The sequence below is a fragment of the Equus przewalskii genome, chromosome 7 (genome assembly GCF_037783145.1).
Source record: "Equus przewalskii isolate Varuska chromosome 7, EquPr2, whole genome shotgun sequence".
In the NCBI taxonomy this organism is placed as follows: Eukaryota; Metazoa; Chordata; class Mammalia; order Perissodactyla; family Equidae; genus Equus; species Equus przewalskii.
The window spans coordinates 90,472,199-90,494,265 of record NC_091837.1 but is presented as its reverse complement, the minus strand read 5'-3'; the positions used below and the strand labels follow the sequence as shown (position 1 = coordinate 90,494,265).

The 22,067-nt window shown below is 42.0% G+C and overlaps 2 protein-coding genes across 2 annotated transcripts in view; one reads left to right on the top strand and one right to left on the bottom strand.

Moving 5' to 3' along the window:
* C7H18orf63 (chromosome 7 C18orf63 homolog) overlaps positions 1–8,506 on the bottom strand; it is a 29,946-nt gene extending 21,440 nt beyond the window's left edge. Inside the window, exons 1-4 of the mRNA XM_008536534.2 lie at positions 8,245–8,506; positions 4,973–5,141; positions 3,102–3,180; positions 1,249–1,305 (exon numbers count right to left, since the gene is read on the bottom strand). Of these exons, the coding sequence (XP_008534756.2) occupies positions 1,249–1,305; positions 3,102–3,180; positions 4,973–5,141; positions 8,245–8,314 (375 nt within the window). The 5' untranslated portion in view covers positions 8,315–8,506. The remainder of the gene's footprint in view (positions 1–1,248; positions 1,306–3,101; positions 3,181–4,972; positions 5,142–8,244) is intronic.
* Positions 8,507–16,365: 7,859 nt separating this feature from the next.
* Positions 16,366–22,067, top strand: part of CYB5A (cytochrome b5 type A) — a 35,442-nt gene continuing 29,740 nt past the window's right edge. The window contains exon 1 of the mRNA XM_008536535.2: positions 16,366–17,649. Coding sequence (XP_008534757.1) covers positions 17,521–17,649 — 129 coding nt within the window. The 5' untranslated portion in view covers positions 16,366–17,520. The remainder of the gene's footprint in view (positions 17,650–22,067) is intronic.

The window sequence follows — 22,067 nt, the reverse complement described above, 5'->3', positions numbered from 1 at the left end:
TCTTTTCATTTTTTCTTATAATCTGAAGATATATATATATACATAAAATTATGGTACTTGGTATAAATATTCTTTTATTAAATCAATGCTGAAATGCTACCTATTCTTACAGACAGAAAATAACTGTTTTGATCTTTAGAATTCATCTCTAAAATCATATTGTCTCTATCCTTTTGCTAACAGATTTGTCAAAAAATAATACAATTTTGACCTTGAAGTCAACATATTAATAAGAAGATTAAATTCTCCAAAAGCAGGCCAGTAAGACAGCAAAGGGCTCTCCACTAAACTACGAGATACTTTCCACAATAAAGGACAGAATTTTGTAGGGATCTCTGGAAGACCCCAGGTTCTAGTTCTAGGTGAATGACAAACTGTAAATTAGGTTCTCACAGTACATACATGGCCTTTTCAGGACAAGTAGAATCCTCAGATGACCAAAAGCTTGTCTCAGCAAAAAGATTCAACTAAAATCATCCCTCGTTGTTCCCAAAGAATACTGCTTTGTGACTGGTTGTGACTGATGGCCAAAACCATCTTTTGGGGTTATTCAAAGATTTCTCAAGGAACTGCAAAGCACCTCTGGTTATTGTTGAGACCTTAACATCCTCCTAGAACCTAAACAAAGTATCTCATCTTGGAGATGTCCAGAAACCTCATTATTCTGAATGTCATGAGATCTAGAAACAGAGGCCAGCACTAATGCCTAGACAGGGTGCTAGAACGACCAAGGATACAGTGTCTCAGCGATATATGCAGAGAAATGAAGGGAGCTCCAGGCAAGTATCCACGACCTGAGTAACTGAGACACGAGAGGTGCTCAACCCTATGTATTCATATTTTCCTGGCTAAGATCCAGAAACTCATCACCATGTAGAATACAATCTATAGTGTTTAGTTCCTCCACTTACTAGCTATATGATTATGAAAGATATTTTTATCTCCTCGGTTTTCATTTTGCTCATCTGTAAAAATGGGGATATTTACTTCCTGGAAGATATGTATGGTAAATGAGAGTATGCCACATAAAATGCCTGCAAGAAAGTACCCAACAAAAATTAAGCCTTTGCCCTTCTTTCTAAACTAAATGTGCACAAAATAATTGTTTGGGAAAAAATTGTTGGGTTTTTTCACTGCATAGCAATGACTTATGAGAAAGATACTCCAATTTTTGTTTGCTGACAAAAGAAGCTGAATACAAAATCACTATACACAGTATCTGGAACTATTAGTCTCTTTAAAACTTACCTTAGCTCCATGTTTTTCAATATAGGTATTAAGTTTTCCAGCTTTATAAAATGGTATCTATAACAAAAATGCACATTTACAAAGTGACATAAATATATTATTAAATAACGCAATACACAAAGAATTTAAACATTATACATCAGAGGGCACAGAATCAGGCTGTTATTCTAACAGCTTCTATGCCTTGGAGAAGCAAGTGATGATCATTCTCTCCCTGAAATAGAATCTGTGGGTACAATCTCGAAGTGAGGAAAGAACTTCTGGGAGAGACATGAACCCAGAAACCATATAAAGGAAGAGGCCAATAAATTTCATATAACAAATATTTAACTCCTTTATTAATATAAAAGTTCTTAGAAATGAATAAGGAAAATGGACAAAAGTGGAAGATCAAGAGAAAGTTCAAAAGACCAAGGTGCTGCAACTCAAAGAAAGAAATACAAATTAAAAGATGTTATTTTTTACCTAACAGAGTGGCAGATATGTAAAGGCTACTAATATCCAGTGTTCGTGAGATGTGGAAATATAGGCACTCTCATACACTATTTGTTGAAATGCGATCTAGTACAACTTTTTCAGAGAGCAATTTAGCAGTCTCTGGATTATAGTTAAAATGTGCTGCAATCCCACTTCTAAGAGTCTAACCCATAGAGACCACCAAATAAAAATGACATAATTTCACTGATGCTTTCTGAAGCATTGTTTATAATAGCACAAAACTAGAAACTCAGATGTGCATTAGAAATAGTCAAATTATTATACACCTATACAATGAAATACTTCACATTTCAAATACTTTCTCTTAAAATGAGAAAGATACATATACTGACACAGAAGAATATCCAAAGGAGGTCAGTAAAGGGGAAATGAAAGGCAAGCTTCAAAATAGTACGTATAATAATCCCATTTTCTACTTTAAATATTTTTGTAAATTTTTCTTACAGCTTGTAATATCTTTTTAAGAAAGCAAAATATATTTTTAGATGGTTACTTTCCTCTTCTCATTCTTGCTCAGATTAGGATACTTGAATTTATGAGAACTCTAAAACAATGTCCTCTTTGTTCCATAAATGTTTCAGGTAGAAAAGAACACAAATAAGAAGCATTAGTATCTACTTATTCACCAACATCTTGTCTTTCTTAAAAACCGTATTAAAGATGAGAAGATAAAAGATGTACCTGTAACCACATAACCTAGAAGAAAAACAAGACCTGAAGATTTTGGATGGCTTACCAGCATTGTCAATAAATGCTGATTTCACTGGATTTTGGGGAATTAAAATCCCAGAATAAGAGGATTTTCAGAAAGATTTTGACAAAAATCTCAGAATATGGTTTTTATAAATATTTTTGGCATGTCATTATCATTTCTGCTTATATACAGCGCTAGGAAATATGTTTCTTGATCTAATTTTACTAAGTGTAGAAAATTTTTTTAAATAAAATTTCCAAATTAAAAAAAATGTTGATCTAAGTTGTTTAAAAATAATTGCAGATTTGTTGGAATGAGAAACTTCTTCCTTTATATTAATTCTAAAGGACAAAAATATGAGAAACGGATTAAGCCCATTCTATTATAAAAAATTATGCTATAACATTTTATTCATTAATAGTTTTTATATTAACATTTATGACAGAGAAACCTAATTATGAAATTATAACCACAAAAATAGATTTTAAACATCAGGTATATCAAAGTTAGTCTGTTAATGGTTCAAACTACAACACAGTGTAATTTGTCTTGATAAACCATCTTCAATTTGAACTATACTTAATACCTAGATTATCAATATTTCATCAATATTGCTCCCAATAATTAGTAATAATACTTTATAAAATGTTAAAATACTAACCGCCATCACTACCCAAATTTGGCTAAATATTCCAGGCACAGGTGATGCAAGAATATCTTGGTGCAAAAACAGCAATTGCCTGTGGAGATGAAATGTATTAATTTTAAAGTGGACTTGCCTACTTTCTTCTTACATTATCAGAGCATTCAAAAATGGCTTAGCCCCAATCAAAAGTTCAAGGTTCTTCTAGGCAAGGACTGTGTTATAGATTTCTGTATCTCTTAGCATGGTATCTTGAACACTGAGGCACTCAGTCAAGATTTGAATTAAAAAAATTATAAAGTTTTAGATACTGACATTAATATGAAAACTTGTCCCTGCATCTGAGTTTCCCAACCTCTTTCATCTGTGAACCTAAATTCCTCATTTAAAACTCCACTTCTGTCCTAAGAAATGGAGAAATCTAAACACTGTGAAAAATACAGCTCTTTTAAGTTCTATTTGTTCCATTTTCCTTTATTTTTAAGTGATGATCCGGGGGCAGTGGAGGCAAGAGTCCAAGGATGCACCTATCAGTGAAGTTATCAAATACTTTAATGTTAGAACCATTGACTAGATTCTTTTCCTTCAAAAAGAGATTTTTTTCCAAGCCACAATGAAGTGGGTAGTGGTTTTAGTTTAATATTCAACAGTCAAATGAATTTACAACAAAAGTCCTCACAATTCAAATTACCATCAATTTTGTTTCAAAGGCCAAAGAAAAGGTGGGAAAAACACAAAAGAGAATAGAACTGGAAACATGAAAATTTTCAAAATTACTCATCATCAAGGAAACAAATTTTAAAAACCACAAGTGTGTGTGCGTGGGAGGTGTGGGGGGTGGTTACCTCAAAAAGTAAGATGGGCCAACCTGTTTCTGGTGGCCTCATCTTTGTCAAAACCCTGGTGCAGCAAGTACTTGGTTTTGCAAGTCCTGCCTTTGTCTGGCAGCCAGGTCTCTGCTCAATCTGTTCCAGCCTCTCTGTCAGTTATTGGGATGATGAGTCAAACACCTCACTCTGTGGGCGTAGCCACCATCCATTTGAAGGCAAATAGCAGAAAATCTCATTTAAGGTTTTCTACTTATTTGTTTCCCAAAGGGGTCAGAGATAAATTCTCAATAGGTATCAAATTACACCTTAGCAGGAAAGGTACAGGCTGCTGGATCACTTGGGTGGGAAAATACACAATGGGGACAAGAAAAGTTTTATAAATAAGAGCAAAATGGAGGACATTCTAAGAGTGTCTTTCTTACTTCTGGCCCTTATGCAATCTTCTAAGTGTCTGTTCCTCTCCATGAAATTCAGGTACAGATATAATCTTGTCCATGTATTCTAAGTCCTTCTTTGAGTGCCTCAAACAATTTAAGGAACTAATACACGGTGAGTGCTCAGTAATCATGGAGTCATACTTTAGGCTTCACCTAAGCTGTTTTTCAAAGAATTCTTGGGTCAGATATTTTAAGATAGTGCTTGGAGAAACTCTTATGTTGATCTGAAAATTAAACAACTATATTAATCTAAAATGTTTGCAATATCTCCTAAAGACCCTCATAAACAGTAGGTACTTGGTAAATATTTATTAATTACTAGCTCTAAGATTTTGGGAGCCTGATTTAATTCATCAATGTGTGTAAAAATTTTAAATTAAAAAGATCACACAAGAAGTCGCAATATAAAAACTCAACAGTGAGATATTATATTTCAAGTATTTTCAGTCCTACACTAAATGTAATCTAATACACAGTCTGAACAAAATTGAATTCCTTTATTTTAAAATTATGTATATAGATTGAGTGAATGAGTATTTTGCTTTAAAGGAGATGCTTCTAAAACGGCTCTTATAAGTCTCAAAAAGTTTAGAAAGCCTTAGTTATAAAATGCATTTTTTACCTGCACATCTTCATTTGTGTACTCCTAATCTCGGTGTCTGCCTCCCCACGACTCAATATTATCCTGACGGCACAGAGTTTGTGTAAGTCTGGAAGTGTGAGGAAGAACAGCGACTGCTGCCTAGAATCATTCATATTTTCCTGTTGACTCAGTGTCTCAGCAATCAGGCCTTCAAAAACAAACAAACAAACAAACAGCAATAAAAAGGTAAACTATCTGATCAACAGGGTTTCAATACCAACCCATCACAGAACATTGGATATTGTGGTGGAATAAGAATAAAATCAAATTAGTTTGCACACATCAGCAGTTAAATATCACTGACATTTCACCTTTGTTTTCTAATGATAATCTAGAATTTTTTTGGTACAAGTTTTACTAAGATGTAATTCACATAACATATGATTCACCCATTCAAAGTGTGTGATTCAATGGTTTTTACTATAGTCGCAGTTATGCAACCATCAGAATACATTTTATATCACTTTCATCATCCCAAAAAGATAATCTAGCATTTTAAACCTGCAGTTCTATACTACAAATAGAAAACTGAATACAAATAATACAAAAATCCAGCACTGTTTATTAAATGCCTACTCTGCTCTAGGTACTAACTACACTTCTACTATACCGTCTTTATTTAATAAACTTCTTCCAAAGTTTCTGGCTACTCTTAAGTTTCGTTCTTTTTTCTTTCAGGCAAACAAAATGTTTCCTAAGACTAATAATTTTTTAAAAATCAAAATGTAATAATTTTTTAAAAATCAAACAGAAGAAGAAACAGTCTTCTGCTGTTTCAGTTTCTCTCTGTAAAGCACTCCAAGGTTGAGAATATCTTTTTCGTCATTTTACATGGAAGAAAATGTTTACTGAAATCTCTAAATTGTTATTTAGTTTCCTTTTACACTAGTTACCTGGCTTTACAACTTCTATTTGGGATACATTCTACAGCTAATAATTCACAGGGCATACCTTTGAAATCCATCTTATGTATTACAGACAAAAAAAAAAGCCTGGAATGTAATTTAAGCTCAACTTCCCTAATGTGCACAAATACATCAGGGGACGTTAACTGAGATTCCAACAAACTTTTTCACATCAACATATTTTCTCTTTAAGTAGAAAAGTAACCACCTATTAGCCCAGGAATCTGGAGAGTGGCCTGCCTTAAGTCTCATCTCAGTAACCAAACGCCTTTGTGGCGCCGTCTGAGGAATGCTGGCAACGCCCTCGGACCCCACACTCTTCCTCACTCAAGAACCAGCGTGGAAATTTTCATCGCTAGAGAACACTGGTTCTTTTACAAATGCAAGTACTCTTAGAACAGCAAACACAAACAAACCCACACGAGGTGTTGACCACCTAATCAAATGCTTCCTACCATTACAAACAAAAACATCCCTTTCTTCTGCTTTTCTGCTCCCTCCTACGTAAAAACTTACTGTTGTGAAAAGTTAAAAGGAGGTACAAGTGAACGTTTCTATGGCAAACGCAACCTACTTCACAATTTTGCCTAAAATTCACTCCTTCTGAAGCATATTAGCAAAGGGCATGGATAATGAATGAGGTAAAACATGAAGCAAAGAATGACCACGGCTTGGGCCCAGAGGTACAACTGTGCATATTTTAAAGAAAATGCATCAAAGACATGGGCAAAAGTTTGCAATTTGTTACCTTCATTTCTAAAACACATTTCCCACTAAAATTCCTTTCTACCTCATTTTTCCTTTAACAATCTTACAGCAGAGTCACCAAGAAACTGCTGTGGGCAGTCCTCTCCTGGTTTTGTTAATCTTCAGACTGCTCAGGACATCGTGTTACAACATTGATCTGTTCAGGAAAAGGCAAGAATTTATCTGTATTACTTAGAATTACCTTAAAACTTTTTTGAGTTCATAATTGGCTGAATTTGCAGATCAACAGTTTGTTTTCCTTTCCGAGATTGTATAACAACTACACTGTAAAGTGGGAACCCTGGCAGATAGAGCCTCATGGCTGACAGACAAACGGCCATCAACAGGATATACTGGAGCACGGAGGAAGCCATCTGGGGTAAACCCAATTCGGCCTGACCCTGCTCTTCCAAAAGGGCCTGCCATGGCCCTTGAGCCTGCATTGCACGTCTGCTTTAAGCATCTGCTACGTCCCAAAGGACAAGAACAAATGGCCTGAAGACAAAGATGCAACTTCCCCCGCACTGGCATTTCCTTAAGGATAAGCATGTCTCCCCAGGTAGGAATTGACTGCCACACCCACCCTGTGACCACCGCTGGAGACAGCAGACAGGCTACCTGCTGCGTCCTGAGACAGCAGACCTGCTACCTGCTGTCATCAGTCGCTGTGCTGACAGGGCAGCCCGTGACTACTGTAAACGGGACATTTCAACCAAATGCGAAACATGCCCTTTGAGGGTACATAACCACTCTGCACACCCCACCTCTTTGGCGCCCTTCCTTCCTTGGGGAAGGATGCCCAGGGCGACGCTAGTCCTCAGATCGGGCTCAGAATAAGCTCACCCCAATTTCCATTTATAGACTGGTTATGGATTTTTTTCGTGGGCATCACACACACGAGAGTTCTGACCACGAGGCTCAGAGCCCACTTGGGCAGACTCCGTCCTGCTGGTGTGCCACCAACAAGCAAGGGGTGCCGACAACACTCCAGATCCGCGGCCTCAGAGAACCCAGCCCCCAGGGGCCCCAGGCCGTCTAGCCGCCACCAGAAGTGGAGCCCAGAGCCGTGCTCGTCTCTAGAGGGGACGCCCCAGCCGGAAGGCCTCGTCCATGCTGGCTCCAGGGACCAGGCGAGTGTGCGCCCCTCGCGGGCCTGTTTCCGACTTACAGCCAGGGTATTGGGTGGACACGTCTCCGAGGCCTTTATTTCGCCTAAATAGGCGATTCCATAAATTACTGATAAAAGATGCCCTAAAACGCAGCGCCAGTGGACCTTCAGAAACGAATACACACGTTTCCGCTGCAGACGCCGGGAGCACCCCGCGCTGGCCGCCCGCACAGCCCCCACAGACGGCCGAGCGCCCGGGGCGCCGGCTTCCCGGCTCCGACTGCTTCCCGGCGGCAAACAGGACTCGCAAAACGTTCTTAAAAGCGGTAAAAGCAATGCCCCCCAAGCTGCCGCTTCTCGAGGCCGACGCACCAGGCTTCTCCTCGCGTCGACAAGCGGCGGGGTGGGGGGAGCAGCGGCTTCCCGCGCTCCCTCAGGCAAATGTCTGAGTTCCCAGCCGCCGCGCCCCACTCGCCTCAGCCGCCCCTCACCTCCCTGAGGCGCCAATCCCGGAATGCCCCAGGCACGACATGCTCCCGGCATGCCCCGCGATCCCGGCATTCCCTGAGCGCCCCCAGCATGCACCGGGCGTGTTCCCTCCAACACCGCGGACGCCAATTCCTGCCAGAAGGCCCCGGTGGTTCCCCAAGAGAAAAGCCGGCTCGGCGCCGGGGGCGGAGGACCCGGGCACCAGGCCCATGCTGCCCTCGAGGGAGATGAAAGCTGCGTCTGCGCAGACGGCCGCCAGGAGCCGCAGGCGCCAAGGCCCTGCGCTGAGCGCGCGCTGGGGCGGCCGGCCGACCTCAGATCCACGAGCGCGCCCTCTGCGTCCCCGTAGCCCCGCGGTGGCCCAATCGTCGCGGAGCCCGGCGTCGTGCGGCGTGGCGCGAGCAGAGGCTCGGTGCACGCGCCTCACAGGCGCCTCCGGTTCGTTTGACAAGTATTTATTAAGCGCCTGCTGTGCGCTCTGAGCTTTTCTACGAGTTAGTGATGGAGCATCAAGCGAACCACGTCCGCGGCCCTCGTGGAGCTTACGTGTTACTTGGGGGTCGGAGGATAAGATAAACGAGCAAAATATTAGTGTGGTGGGTGGTCATAGGCGCGCTGGAGGAAAATAAAGGGGGACAGGGAGACAGGGAGTGTTGGGAGAGGCCGATTCAGGGTCAGGAGGCATCCTGCAGGAGGTGACCTTTGAGTAGGACAGGAAGGATACGGGATGGGCTACCACGTGGTATCGGGGGAAGACGAAGCGAGAGGGAGTGGCGAGGACAAAGGTCCGAGCCCGGAGGGTGGCCAGTTGGCTCCAAACCTACATATTTGGTTACTTATAACCACAGCTGTGCGATCATAGTAAATGATTAATTATCACAAGGTTGCTGAGCAAAATCAGCCTCCTCCGACAAACATAGTTGACAACGTGAACAAAATACAATCTTCTGAAACATTGTAACAAATAGAATGTCCTGAATTTAGCATGTACGGTCTGAGGGTTTTATGTTAGCAGTCAGTGGAAGTATTAAAACAAACCTTTGAAGATTACAGGAAAGCTCTTTATCCTACTTGGTATATACACATAGCGGGGAAAAACTGAAGACAAGGTGAAAAATAAAGGTTCAATCTAAATTTTAGGATATTGTAGATATTCACTAGCCTGCCTTATCTGTTTAAATAAAGGTAAAGCCAAGTGGTGTTGGTTCTGAAAAGCACACGAGTCAACACTTCCTGTTCTCAGCGTCTCTGCTGTTGAGGTTATGGCTTCTGGCTTCCACAATTCTAACAAGGCAGAATTAAAGATATTTGAAGTTTTTAATTATGCCGAAGTCACCAAACACCCAAATACTAAATAGTCCAGTTCTATTCAGATAAAAGGTGAAACGTATGGACCTTATTTGGATTTTGATTTGAATAAACAAACTATAAAAACTATGTATGAAACAGAAATTTGCAAACTGTCTATTTAATTGTACTAGGAATTATTTGTTTTCTAGATGGGAACACTACTTTAATATTTATACGATCCTTTTCTTGTAGACATATATATTGAAATATTTATGGATAAAATTATGTATCTGAGATTTGCTTTAGAATGATCCTGTGGGAGATGAGGGTGGTGATAAAGAGGAAACAAAATTGGCCATGTTTTGATAATTGTTGAAAATGAGTGAAGGTTCACAGTATTATTTGCACTTTTATGCATTATACTATCTTCTCTACTTTTGTATATGTTTGAACTTTTCTATAATAAAAAATTTTTTTTTAGGTAAAGAAAGTGAAAATACAGGCCACAAATTGGGAGAAGAAATTTTCACAAAAATAGTCCACAAATGATTAGTATCCAGATTATATAAAGAGCTGTTACAAATCAATTAGAGTAAAACAGTTACAGAAAAAAGCACCAAAGTCCTGAACAGGCCTTTTGCAAAAAAAAAAAAAAAAAAAAAAGGAAAAGGATGACCTATAAGCATATGAAAAGGTGCGCTTCCTAATTAATTATAAAATCTAAATTAAGACCACAGTGAGATACCATAGTATTGGCAAAATACTGAGGTTTAGTAACAATGCAGAATAGCATATCTCATACACTGCTGGAATGTAGGAATGTAAATTGGAAAATGTGATATAATCTTCTGAAGTTGAATATTCACATAGACTTAGCAATTCCTTATTCCTCATATACACTTCCCTTAAAGAAATTCTTGTGTATGTGCACCAAGAAATATATAGCAGCATCGTTTGTCAAATAAATATCTGCCAGAAACAAAAACTCAAATGTTCAGTGACAGGGGAATAGATAGATAAACTGAATTATATTTACATAGTTGGATATTATACAGCAAAGAAAAAAATAATAAACTACAGCTATATACAACAACACGGGTGAATCTTTTAAAATTAAAACGAACAAATCATAAGTACCATCGACAGTTTGATCATTTTTCAAAAATGACCATCCTTGTATATCCACCAGCCAGATCTAAAAACTGAACATTACCTGCATCTTCAAAGTCCACCTTGTGCCCTCTCCCAGCCGTTTACTCTCTTCCTCCAAGGTAACCACTGTCCCAACTGCTAACACATAAGTTGATTTTATTTGTTTTGAAAGTTTATATTAATGGAATCACATAACACGAACTTTTTTGTGTCTGGCTTCTTTTGTAAACATTATGAGATTCATCCGTGTTGTTGAGGGTAGCAGTATTTTATTTTCATTACTGGATAGTATTACATTATGTGTATGTACTTCAATTTGTTTATCCTTTCTAAAGTCGATGGACAATTAGCTTCCAGTTTGGGATTATTATGAGGAATGCTGCTAAGAGCATTCTTCTTCATTTATTTTGTTTTTCTTTCTAGGCAACATGGATGAATTTTAAAAAACATAATTTTGAATGGAGTAAAAGTCCCAGGAGACTATACAGTATAATCTCATTTTTATAAAGTTCAATAGTTCTTCAAGAAAAGCTGAACGATAAATTGTTTGCTGATATATCCATATGTGCAAAACTATTTTTTTATAGGCAAGGAAATGATAAACACAATTAAGGATAATGTGACTTTGAGGAGGCAGAAGGATGGGGTAATGGGAGGAGCCCACAGTCCCTAAGTCAAGTGAAGGGTTCATTGGTGTTCATTTATATTACTATGCTTCAAAACATATATGCACATCCATTTATATGTATAAGACATTACATTATATATATATATTTTTTAAAGATTGGTCGTGAGCTAACATCTATTGCCAATCTTTTTGTTTTTTTCTTCTTCTCCCCAAAGCCCCCCCAGTACATAGTTGTATGTTCTAGACGTAGGTCCTTCTGGCTTGCTATGTGGGACGCTGTCTCAGCATGGGCTAGAGTGATGCCATGTCCATGTCCAGGATCTGAATAGGCAAAACCCTGGGCCACAGAAGCAGAGCATGCGAACTTAACCACTCTGCCTCGGGCCGGCCCCTACGTTATAGTTTTTAATTAACCAAAAACACAATGTCATCGGGCCACCCAGAATTTTCAGCCCAGGAAAAGCTTTCCTCACAAGATACATTTTGAAGCTTGTGGGCAGGCTGATTCAATTTACCAGGGGTATGAGTTACTTATGTTTCTCTTTACTTCACTTGCAGACATTCAAGACGGGGGAGAATCCTCTTAAGGATTCCACCCATCAGTCTGACTGTATGTATCTCTTTTATGAAGATTAAGATTGTTGCCTTGTGTTAAATCATGTTTAAACTGTCCAGACATGCAAAGATTAGGCAAGTGCGACATAAAAATGAAGGTCATTTCTGAGAAAGATTACCTGGGGAAAAGATCTTTAGACAGGAAACTGGGACTATGATGACAAGCCGGAGGTGGGGTGCGGGTGGGTTCAGCATGCCCCCTGGCTTGGACTTTGAAGAGTCTGGATGCCTAAGATTGTATCTATGGGTAGAGTGTAATCAGCTGTCTGCAGACATACACAGGGAGACTGGACTCAGAAGGACAGGTCCCTAAAAAGGGTCCTCACTGGGTAGGCACCTCACATCACTTAAGGAGATTTGGGAATTAGACAGACTTGTTGAGTTGGCATCGCTGCTTCATTTATTAAAGGTGAATAAACTTTGTCAGGCTCTAGGATCATTGTACATGTGGAAAATTCATTTTTGCTATCATTTAGCAAGTGAGTGTTAAGTAAGAAAGCAAAGAAAGGGCTATTCGTCCACACTTTTCCCGAGCGCTGAAGAGAGTGGGGTAGTGTTGGGAGGCAGGGGGTGATATCAGTAATCAGGGAGGGAATCAGGGAAAGAAGGATGTGGGGGATGCAGCCACACACCTGGAGACTAACTTCCTTCTAGTGTCAACCATAGAAGTCCTAGATGCTATGTTTTGTTTTGGGGGTTTTTTTTGATGAGGAAGATTGGCCCTGAGCTAACATCTGTTCTCAATCCTCCTCTTTTTGCTTGAGGAATATTGTCACTGAGCTAACATCTATGCCAGTCTTCCTCTATTTTGTATGTGGGACCCTGCCACAGCATGGCTTGATGAGTGGTGTGTAAGCCTGTGCCTGGGATCCAAACCCATGAACCCCAGGCCTCAGAAGCTGAGCACGCAAACTTAACCACTATGCCACAGCTGTTGCCCCTAAATGCTATTTTTATTCAGGTAGGTAGCTGTGTTTCTGACATGGGGTTCCCAGCTCCCCAGCTTGCAGGAACTCCACTGCCCTCTCCATTGTTCATGTTACTTATACACTTATGTGGCTGCGTCAAGCACCTTGGACTGGTCATAGATCTGCACACTTGTTCATTTAAAACTATTGTCATGCTGCTGCTACATTTAGCCTCTCTTTTCCCCTGCTTCCTAGACTGGGATAGAAATAAAACAGTTTTACTTTAGTAGATGTCCTGGGAAAAGTTCAAAAAGTTGGCTAGTACTCTTGCTAGAGACAGATAAGTAAACTAATCCACATTTCTCAGTCTGGCTATAGTATAATCATGATTTTTCCAAGTACTTACACGCCATCCTCTATATCACATTTATATCCTTATTCATTAAAAAACATTTATTGAGCGTGAGCTGAGTGCCAGGCACTGTGCTAGGTGCTGCAGACACAGATGTGACTGACTGTCCCTGCCCTTGAGGAACTCTTGGTCCAGTGAGACAGACGGGCATGTAGACTGATGGCTTAGTGAGTGTGTGATAGACACAATCAGGGAATCAAGGGGCACTGAGAGGGCACTAGTGAGAGGGGCGGGTGAGCACCTGCCTCCTCCAGAGCTGACTCCTAAGCTGAGCCAAAAAGGGTCCTGAGCCCTTGGCCAGGATAAAGAAGTGGGAGAAGGGAGGTAGGGAGAGTACTCCGGCAGAGGAGAGGCCTTGAGCAAGGGTGTGGAAGTGAGGAAAGGATGCTGAGTCTCTGGAGATCTAAAACTAGCTCACTGTTGCTAGGCTATAAGGTTTGAGGTCGAAAACACGAAGGATGACGCTAGAGAGAGAGGCAGATTTTGAATGATCGTGGATGCTCTGGTAAGAAATTTGAACTTTAGTTATTGGGAGACATGGGAAGGTCTTCGGCAAGTAGGGATGTCATCAGGTTTTAATTTTGGGTCCATCCCTCTATGGAAAATGGGTCCAAGGAGTTCAAGACTAGAGGCAAGAAGAGCCTGTTAGGAAGTTACTATAAGCAGGTAGGTAGGCAATGATGAAAGGAAGATCTGGGGCAATGGTACAGGGGTAAAGAATAGAGCACTGATTACTGAGACGTTTAGGAGGAAAAATCTGTAGGACTTCATGATGGTTTCAATTTTGAGGATAACCTGGATGCTTCCCAAGCTTCTGACTTGGGTGACTTGATGATAACACCACCAACTGTATTTCATGGAACTATCTAGAACCCCGAACCCTTTACAAAGTTAAATAGGATATCTGGAATTTTCCTTGTCTATACCATTTTACTCTTGCTCTATTTATTTTTCCTGGGGACAAAAGGAGATCTTTAAAAAATAAATTTAATATTGCAACCATGTCCTACAATCAAATATTTGCTTCCCTTATTTGTCTGCTCCTACTTAGAGATGGATATACAAGGAAAATGTGCCTAAGAATGTATTTACAATAAGATATCCTACATATAATTAACTTGTCATTGTTTGAAGTTCTGAGGAAAATTGCCCCACCTCAGCAATGAGCTTTATGATCAGATAATATCCATTGCTCTCTGCTCCTCATGTGTGCCTCTGCAATCCAGTTGATCAGAGATTCTCAACTTGCATTCTGGTGTGTTATAAATACACATGGGTAAAAAAAACTTCAAGTCATAAATGCTTTATTTTAAAATGAATAAAAATTTTGAAAATTATTGCTAACAGGGAAACTTTTGGAAGGGAAAAGTTAACCTATGCTAACACGATATTTAAAAGACATAGATATAGTGCAAATTATCCATGTAGATATTTGAATTGGAGTCCATCTTTGTAGAAGTGCCATTTGTTGAGGGAATCAGCTCTCTCTGGTTATAACTATAGAATGGCAAATATAACTGTTCACCAGTGGGCAGGAAAGAGCTGTTCAAGTGCGTCTTATGCACGAGTGGCAAAAGGAATTAGAAAAGGAATAAAAAATGTAATAATGTTTGCTTATTTTGGCCCTATTGTGGAAGAGAAGACCGAGCGCTTTTTACAGTATATTTTTACCCGAGGAACTTTAGGAGTAGAGTTGGTTTTCTAAATGTTTATAAAAATTTCTTTGCTGGAGGGGAAGTCAGGAGGAGTTTGTAAATACTTGTGTTCCTTTAATTTCTCTGGTTTGTTTCTAGATTTGTCTCACCTTGGAGCACCTGGCAGATGGGATAGGTTCCTCATACCTGTGTTTCGGAACAAGGAAGTCTCGTTGAATAATAATAATAATAGCTCCAGCTAAAATCTATTACTGCTTTCTATGCGCCAGACCCTGTGCTAAGCATCTCAGAAGCAGTGGCTTAGAACAGCTAACTGACTAGTTCATAGTCGTGCATCTGGCAAGTCACTAAGCCAGGGATAGGATCCAGGTTGCTGGCCTCAAAGTTTAGTTTTTAACCACTTCTGGAGTTATTTGGAACTGGGACTGAAATCTGAAACAGTCTTGACATTGGATTATAGAGGTGGCCACGCACTCCAGAGACTCAGTGCACTGCTAGGAGTCATGGGAGATTCAGCAGTCCTGGGAACTGTTAGGGAAATAATATAATCTGGTTTACTATTTTTAAAATGTATAGGAAAGATTTAACACTAAATGCGTACATTTGAAAAGAGGAAATATCTCAAATCAATACAGTAAACTCCCACCTCAAGAAATGAGAAGAAAAGAGAAAATAAACCCAAAGCAAGTAGAAGGAACTAATAAAGAGCAGAAATCAATGACATTCCAAAAAAGACAAATAGAGAAAATCAGAGACAAAAAGCTGGCTCTTGGAAAAGATCAATAAAACAGGCACACCTCTAGCAAGGCTGAAAAAAAAAGTGAGAGAAGTGACAAATTCCTAATATCAGGAAGTGAACAGAGGGTATCACCACAGACCCTGCAGACAGCAAAGGATAATAAGGGGCTCCTGGGAACAACTCTACACACACAGATTTGACAATTTAGATGAAAAGGACCAATTCCTTGAAGAGTACAAACTGTCACAACTCACTCAGCATGAAACAGATAATTCGAAAAGTCGTATAACTGTTAAAGGATATTGAATTCATAGTTTAAAACTTCTGGAAAAAGAATTTTTTCTATGGCTTCCCTGGAGAATTCTACCAAACTTTTAAAGAACAACAGCAATTCTACACAATCTCTTCCAGAAAATTAAAATAAAAAGGAACACTTCCCAATTCAGTCTATGAAGCCAGTATTACTCTGATACCCAAACCAGGCAACTACAAGGCATAAAAAAAAAAAAAAAAAAAAAAAAAAACTACACGCCAATATCTCTAGCATAGATACAAAAAATCCTAAAATATAATTCAGCAATACGTAAAAAGAATTACACACCATAAACAAGTAGGGTTTATTTCAGAAATGCAAGGCTGGTTCAATATTTGAAAATCAATCAGTGTATTCCATCATATGAAAAGGCTAGAATATTTGGAATGCCTGGAAAAACGTTTTCTTCTCGATGGCCATGCATCCCTATGGAGGAGGTGAGCAGGGCGGCGGGGAGGACTAACATCCATGAGCACCTGATGTGGAAGAACCGCGCTGAGTCCCTGGGAGGACGATCTACACGTGTACCTGCTGCGTAGTCCATTTTGGAATTAACTACCATTGCTGAAAAGGGCCTTAATTAACATCGGATGACTTTTTAATAGGAATTCCCCATTGTTTTTTTTCCTGAAACATCTGTAAACCTGAGTGCCTACCCGGGTAGGTACTCTTCCAGACTCTCTGCCAAGTGCTGTCAATCATTTAGGATTTACCTTAAACAATACCGTGTCGAGAAAAGACAGAGAAGACACTAAGACAAGGACTCGCCTAGTCGGTGGTCAGTCGCGGAGGAGCACTTCAGGATACGGGAATAATTAGAGTTTGCTTTTCAAAGAACAAGTAATTTCCCTGGGTTTGCGTCTTCTGTGAGAACTGAGCAAACCTGGGGGGCCAAGGAGGGAGCGTTATCAAGCAAAATGAGACACTAGGCTCCGGGCGGCGCCCTGGTATCACCGAAGCTAAGGGATGGCGCTGCGTGCTGGGCGTCCACGAGGCTCGCTGATGTCTCTGGTCACGCTAACAGTTTACCCGACACTCGCAGCGGAACGACTTTGTTACAAACTAAAGTCCAGGTCTGGCTGACCCGACCTGTTGGGTAATCGCGCGGTTTTGATGTTGCGGTCGCTGCCCAGCACACACAGACTCTGCACTGGCCCCGGCGGCCCCACCTTAAACCACCTCCCCAGCACGCCCGGCCTTCTCAAGCACACCGAACTCGGGCACCCCCGCGCCCCGCCGGTTCTGCGCAGACGCAAGCCCCGCCCCGCCCCAACAGCTTGGACTGTGAAGGGCATCCTCTACAGCCAATTAACACCCGCGCGCTGGGCGGGGCGCGCTGGGGCTGGCGGAGGGTGTCTGCCGAGGGCGGGCCCCTAGAGTGACACGAATTCTGGCCAATCATCGGAGGCCCTGCGCCGGCCACCCGCCTCCCCTGCGCCCGCCGCCCTGCCCCCGGCGCCGGGCCCCAAGTCGGGGAATGTCCCGGGCCGGGTTCGCTGAGACGCCCTGTGTGCTCTGTCCCGCTCGGCTGCTGTCTGTAGGGCCTGAGGCTCGCCGCGTTGCGAAATGGCCGAGCAGTCGGACAAGGCGGTGAAGTACTACACTCTGGAAGAGATCAAGAAGCACAACCACAGCAAGAGCACCTGGCTGATCCTGCATCACAAGGTGTACGATTTGACCAAATTTTTGGATGAGGTGAGTTGGTGAGGCGCGACGCCGGCCGGGCTTTGGGGCTCCCTTGCCCTGACCTGTCGTTCGCAGCACGGCGGGGTTGACGTGCGCGCCTCTGTGTGCGCACCTGAGTGTGCTCACACGTGCGTGCGCGCCCCGCCCTGCACACCTGGGAGCGCTCCCTGCGTCTGCACAACTGTATGTACGCTCCTGAGTCTGCACACCTCTGTGTGCGCACCCGTCTTTGCACAACTGGGAGAAGTCTGCTTCTGCACGCCTGTGTCGGCACACCGGCGTGTGCGCCCCGAGTCTGCACACCTGTGCACGCACACCTGGGAGCGCCCCCCTGAGTCTGAACACCTGAGTTTTCGCACCCGTGTGTGTGTGTGTGTGTATGTGTATGTATTGCCTGAAAGCGCTCCCACGCGTGCGCCCCCGGAGTCTGCACACCAGTGTGTACACACCTGGGAGCGGCCCGAGGCGCGTCGGCCAGCCTAGCGGCCGGGTGAGCCACTTTTGCAGCCCGCAGCGTGCCGGTACGCCAGGAGCGGCCTCAGGAGACCCTGCGGGGACGTGTGGCAGACCTTTCCCTAGCGGTTAGTGGGAAGCAAAATCGCGTCTGGAGCTGCTCTCCTGGGAGAAGGCGCAGCTACGGAAGGATTTTGAAAGATCTCCTTTATCCCTGAGTTTGCAAAGACCGGGTCTCCCTCTGGGACAGGGGTTGTCCCTCTTCTGTTATTCCGGGAGTGGATTCCTAATAGGAGCCGGTTGGAGATCACCCACCCGAGCTATGGGATCACTCTCAGAAGGGACTGAGTTCGGAGGTTGAGGTGTGATGCAAACGCGCTGTCCCCGGCACCGGGCGCCCACCCGCTGTTCGCCTGGAAGGAAGGAGCACGGTGATGGTTAACTCCATCCAATAACGACGGTGCCACCAGGGCAGGTGCCGCCTTCTTGGGACTGAAAATCAACCCCGAGGGGCGTGAGGCGTAGATGAAGTAGGAGAGAAGACGGATAGATGGAGTAGTAAAAACTGCCAGTGGGTCTGGATCCTTAAACAGCTTTGGAAGTTGCAAAATAACTTTGCTTTGCTTAAAGGAAAACATTCCTTTGATGAGATTCTTTGCATTAGGTTATAACTTTTGCAGTTCTAGGGGCTTTTCTTTGCTGTCTCGGGATGTGTTTGATCCCTCTGGGGGAGTTTGAATCATAAATCTTAATACAACACTTAACCCTCCTTCATCCACTGGACAATAAATGAGAATGTTTGGTGATGGGAATTCTTTACATAGTTTGAGGGGAAAATGAAAATAGAGGCCTGGTCTTAGCTGGGTCACAATTTACATTCAAGGACTTTTGTTTTGCAGAGAATTTTTTTTTTAACTTTTTTAAAAAGTTGAAGTTGATGCTTATTAGTAAGCTACTTTACTGTGAAATTGTCATTTGGTGGAGTGCCAGAAGATAGTGTTCTGATTTAGTTAGGAGTGGTTTATGGTAGGGAGTCAGCTCTGATCCGTCTCTTCTGCTGAACTTATTTGCTGTTACAGTTTCTTGAACCAACAACCCTGCATCATAACATCAGGTCTAATTGACACCAAATATCTGAGTGCAGCTGTTCCTTCCCCCCTCCTATACTGTGTGTGATTCTGGAGTTTTAAGCTCCAGTGTGTGCTTTATTTGTGTCTATAAAAAAGAATAGCATTTATAAAAGAACAATAGGGACAACCGGAGGCACTCACAACTAGAATATACAGCTATGTACTGGAGGGCTTTGGGGAGAAGAAAAAGAAGAAGAAAAAAAGATTGGCAGCAGTTGTTAGCTCAGGTGCCAATTTAAAAAAAAAAAAAAAAAGGAACAACAGGACACATTCTCTTAGGAAGCATTTTTCCTTTTCTGTGGGTTCTGCCCTATGCATTGTGTTCTACAGGAGGCCTCTCTGGCCTCCCCCCACCAGATGTCAGCAGCACCCTTCCGCCCGGTTGTGACAACCCAAAATGTCTCCAGATATTGCCAATGTCCCCTTTGGGAAAAAAATCACTCCTAGTCGAGAATCACTGTCCTAAAATGTATTTTGCATAACTTTTAAGGGTAAATTTTTCAGAAAGAGATAATAAGGAAGAGAAGATGATTAAACTTTACCGTAAACTATGTACTTTTACATTTCATTCTTATGAGGCAGAAAAGGGGGAATTGCAGTGTTCTGAGTAAAACTGGAAGAGATGGGAACAAGCTGTTCAGTGGGTAAATTCGCTGACGACAGTTTCCTTCATTCTCAGTTTTCAATACTTTCTTTGAAAGTAGCTTGGGGAGAATGCCTCTCACATAAGATGAGATGAAATGAGTTCATCATTAATATTTGATAACATAGCGAGATAACTAAAAACTACTATTTATAATGAGAAATAAAAAGTTTACAGTGGCTCCTGTATACTTTACTTTTCTCACTTGGCACTTGGTTAAGTGCTCCTAGAACAGCCTACCTGAGACTTGAGTTTGGGGCCTCTCTGCTCCCTGGTGTTCACGCCCTTCCTTTTGATCAGTCCATCCAGTATCTTGTAGTGAAGACTGGAACTCGAGAGGAAGAGACATCATTTCTATTTGCAGAAGCTTCCGTTAGAGGAAGCAGGAATAAGACAGAAAGCTGTGAGTCCAACTGGAGTCTAGTTCAGCAGTCGGGAGTGGACCCAGAGGGCAGTGTGAGGCATTGGTTGTCGACTTGGGTCAGTAGAACCTGAAGTCAGCTGTGGCAGGAGTTTGAAGGACGAGACCTGCTCGGTTAAGGCAGAAGAGGAAAGTGGCTGCCACTTTGAAACTGACCGACTGGAAGGATGACAGCATGTAGTGAGGAGGAGGCTTGCCAATGTCTTGTTCTAGCTGGTCAGCAACGGGACCAGCCTTCTCTTTTGGGACGTGTTTTCTATTTGCCGTTTTACTTTCCGGGAGCATCTCTGCTTAACGTGGTATCCTGGTCTTTGGCTTCCCGCCCCGAGCAGGGCCATCCAGGATTCCCTGCAGGCGGCTGCCTGCAACTTAAACAAACACAGACTTTCTCGTTGAGAGAGCTGCTGCAGGACGCTCCGCCAGGGCGTCAGGGCTTTTCCTTCTTCCCGGGTCCCTCCTGTTTCCGTGACTGTCTTAGACGTCGCTGTTTGTCTCATCCCTACTTTTGAAACAGAAGGGAGCCCTGAAGATCTCTCTTCCTCCCTTGCCAAAGCTCCGGAAATTCATGCAGCCTTTGCATGGCAGCTAAACAATAGTCTACTTTCCCTAATTTACCTAAGTATGTACTTTTTTGGGGGGAGGGGGCTTCCTGTCTCCAAAGTGAACCTTCAGTTACTGTGGGCTAGGTCTCCTTATACTAGGAATTCACCCATCCATATGGACAGCATGATTTTTTATGGCTTCTTCCAGAATATCATAGATTTACATGCACTTCGGCATTCATGTGCAGAGAATGTATACTGTGATGCGTGGAAGGGGGTCCTGGTCTGCCACTGACACTCGCTAGGCCTCAGATGCCCTATTTAAGGTAAAATGGGAGGATGATAATAGTGCCTACTTCACGGGGTTATTATAATAAAATAATGCTGGTTAAACACGTAACACGATAGCAGCCGTATCGTCTGTACGCAGTAAAAGCAAACTCCTACACTAGTGTGGGGTCAGGTAGGGTGGTGGCTTTCTTTCTATAGCATCCTGTGTAGCTGAGTGCTAATATGAGATTTTAGGTAAAGGTGTAAATCTGGCAGGTGATGTTGAAATAGGAGAGTGTTGTAAAAATTATAGCCTTCCACTCAACACAGGTGAAGGTTCTGAGTTGTGCAATGAGCTCTGTCTCCTGAAATAATAGCCTTATTAAGCTGTTTTGTTGTTCAAGAGGAGGTTTGACACCTGAGAGGGAAGGCTGGCTTGTTATTAATGGCAAGCTAAATAGAACCAGGTGTTTAGTTACTATCTGATACTGACCTACAAGATTATGAGCCTTGTTGCCTATATATTTTGAGCTAGATTTTTTTTTGTTTTTCAATCCTGAGTCCTAGTTTTTTAATTTATGTTTTGGCAGTTGAGTCTTATCATATCTGATTATATTTTTAGTAGGGTTAATGATTATAGAACTTTGAGGTGCAGTCATTTGAAATGAAAATGTAGATGTTTGGGGTCAGGAAGAAACCCGGTTTGCTTTTCCCTTTCTGTGATTCAGGCAGCAGCATTGATTCAGTTTTTAGAAGAGCTGTAAAATGGGAAAATGTAGAAGGCAAGAAGGAAGTATCACATAATTGATGACCGTTACCTTAACTTGCTTTCAGTTCAAGTCAGTAGATGTTTAAGTCTTGAAATAGATAATCTTCCTGAAAAATGCTATGAATCAGAATGCCTTTGTGTCGAGTTGCCCCGCTGCTTTACATGATCAGAATGGAAACCTGTTTCTGTAGAACATTTC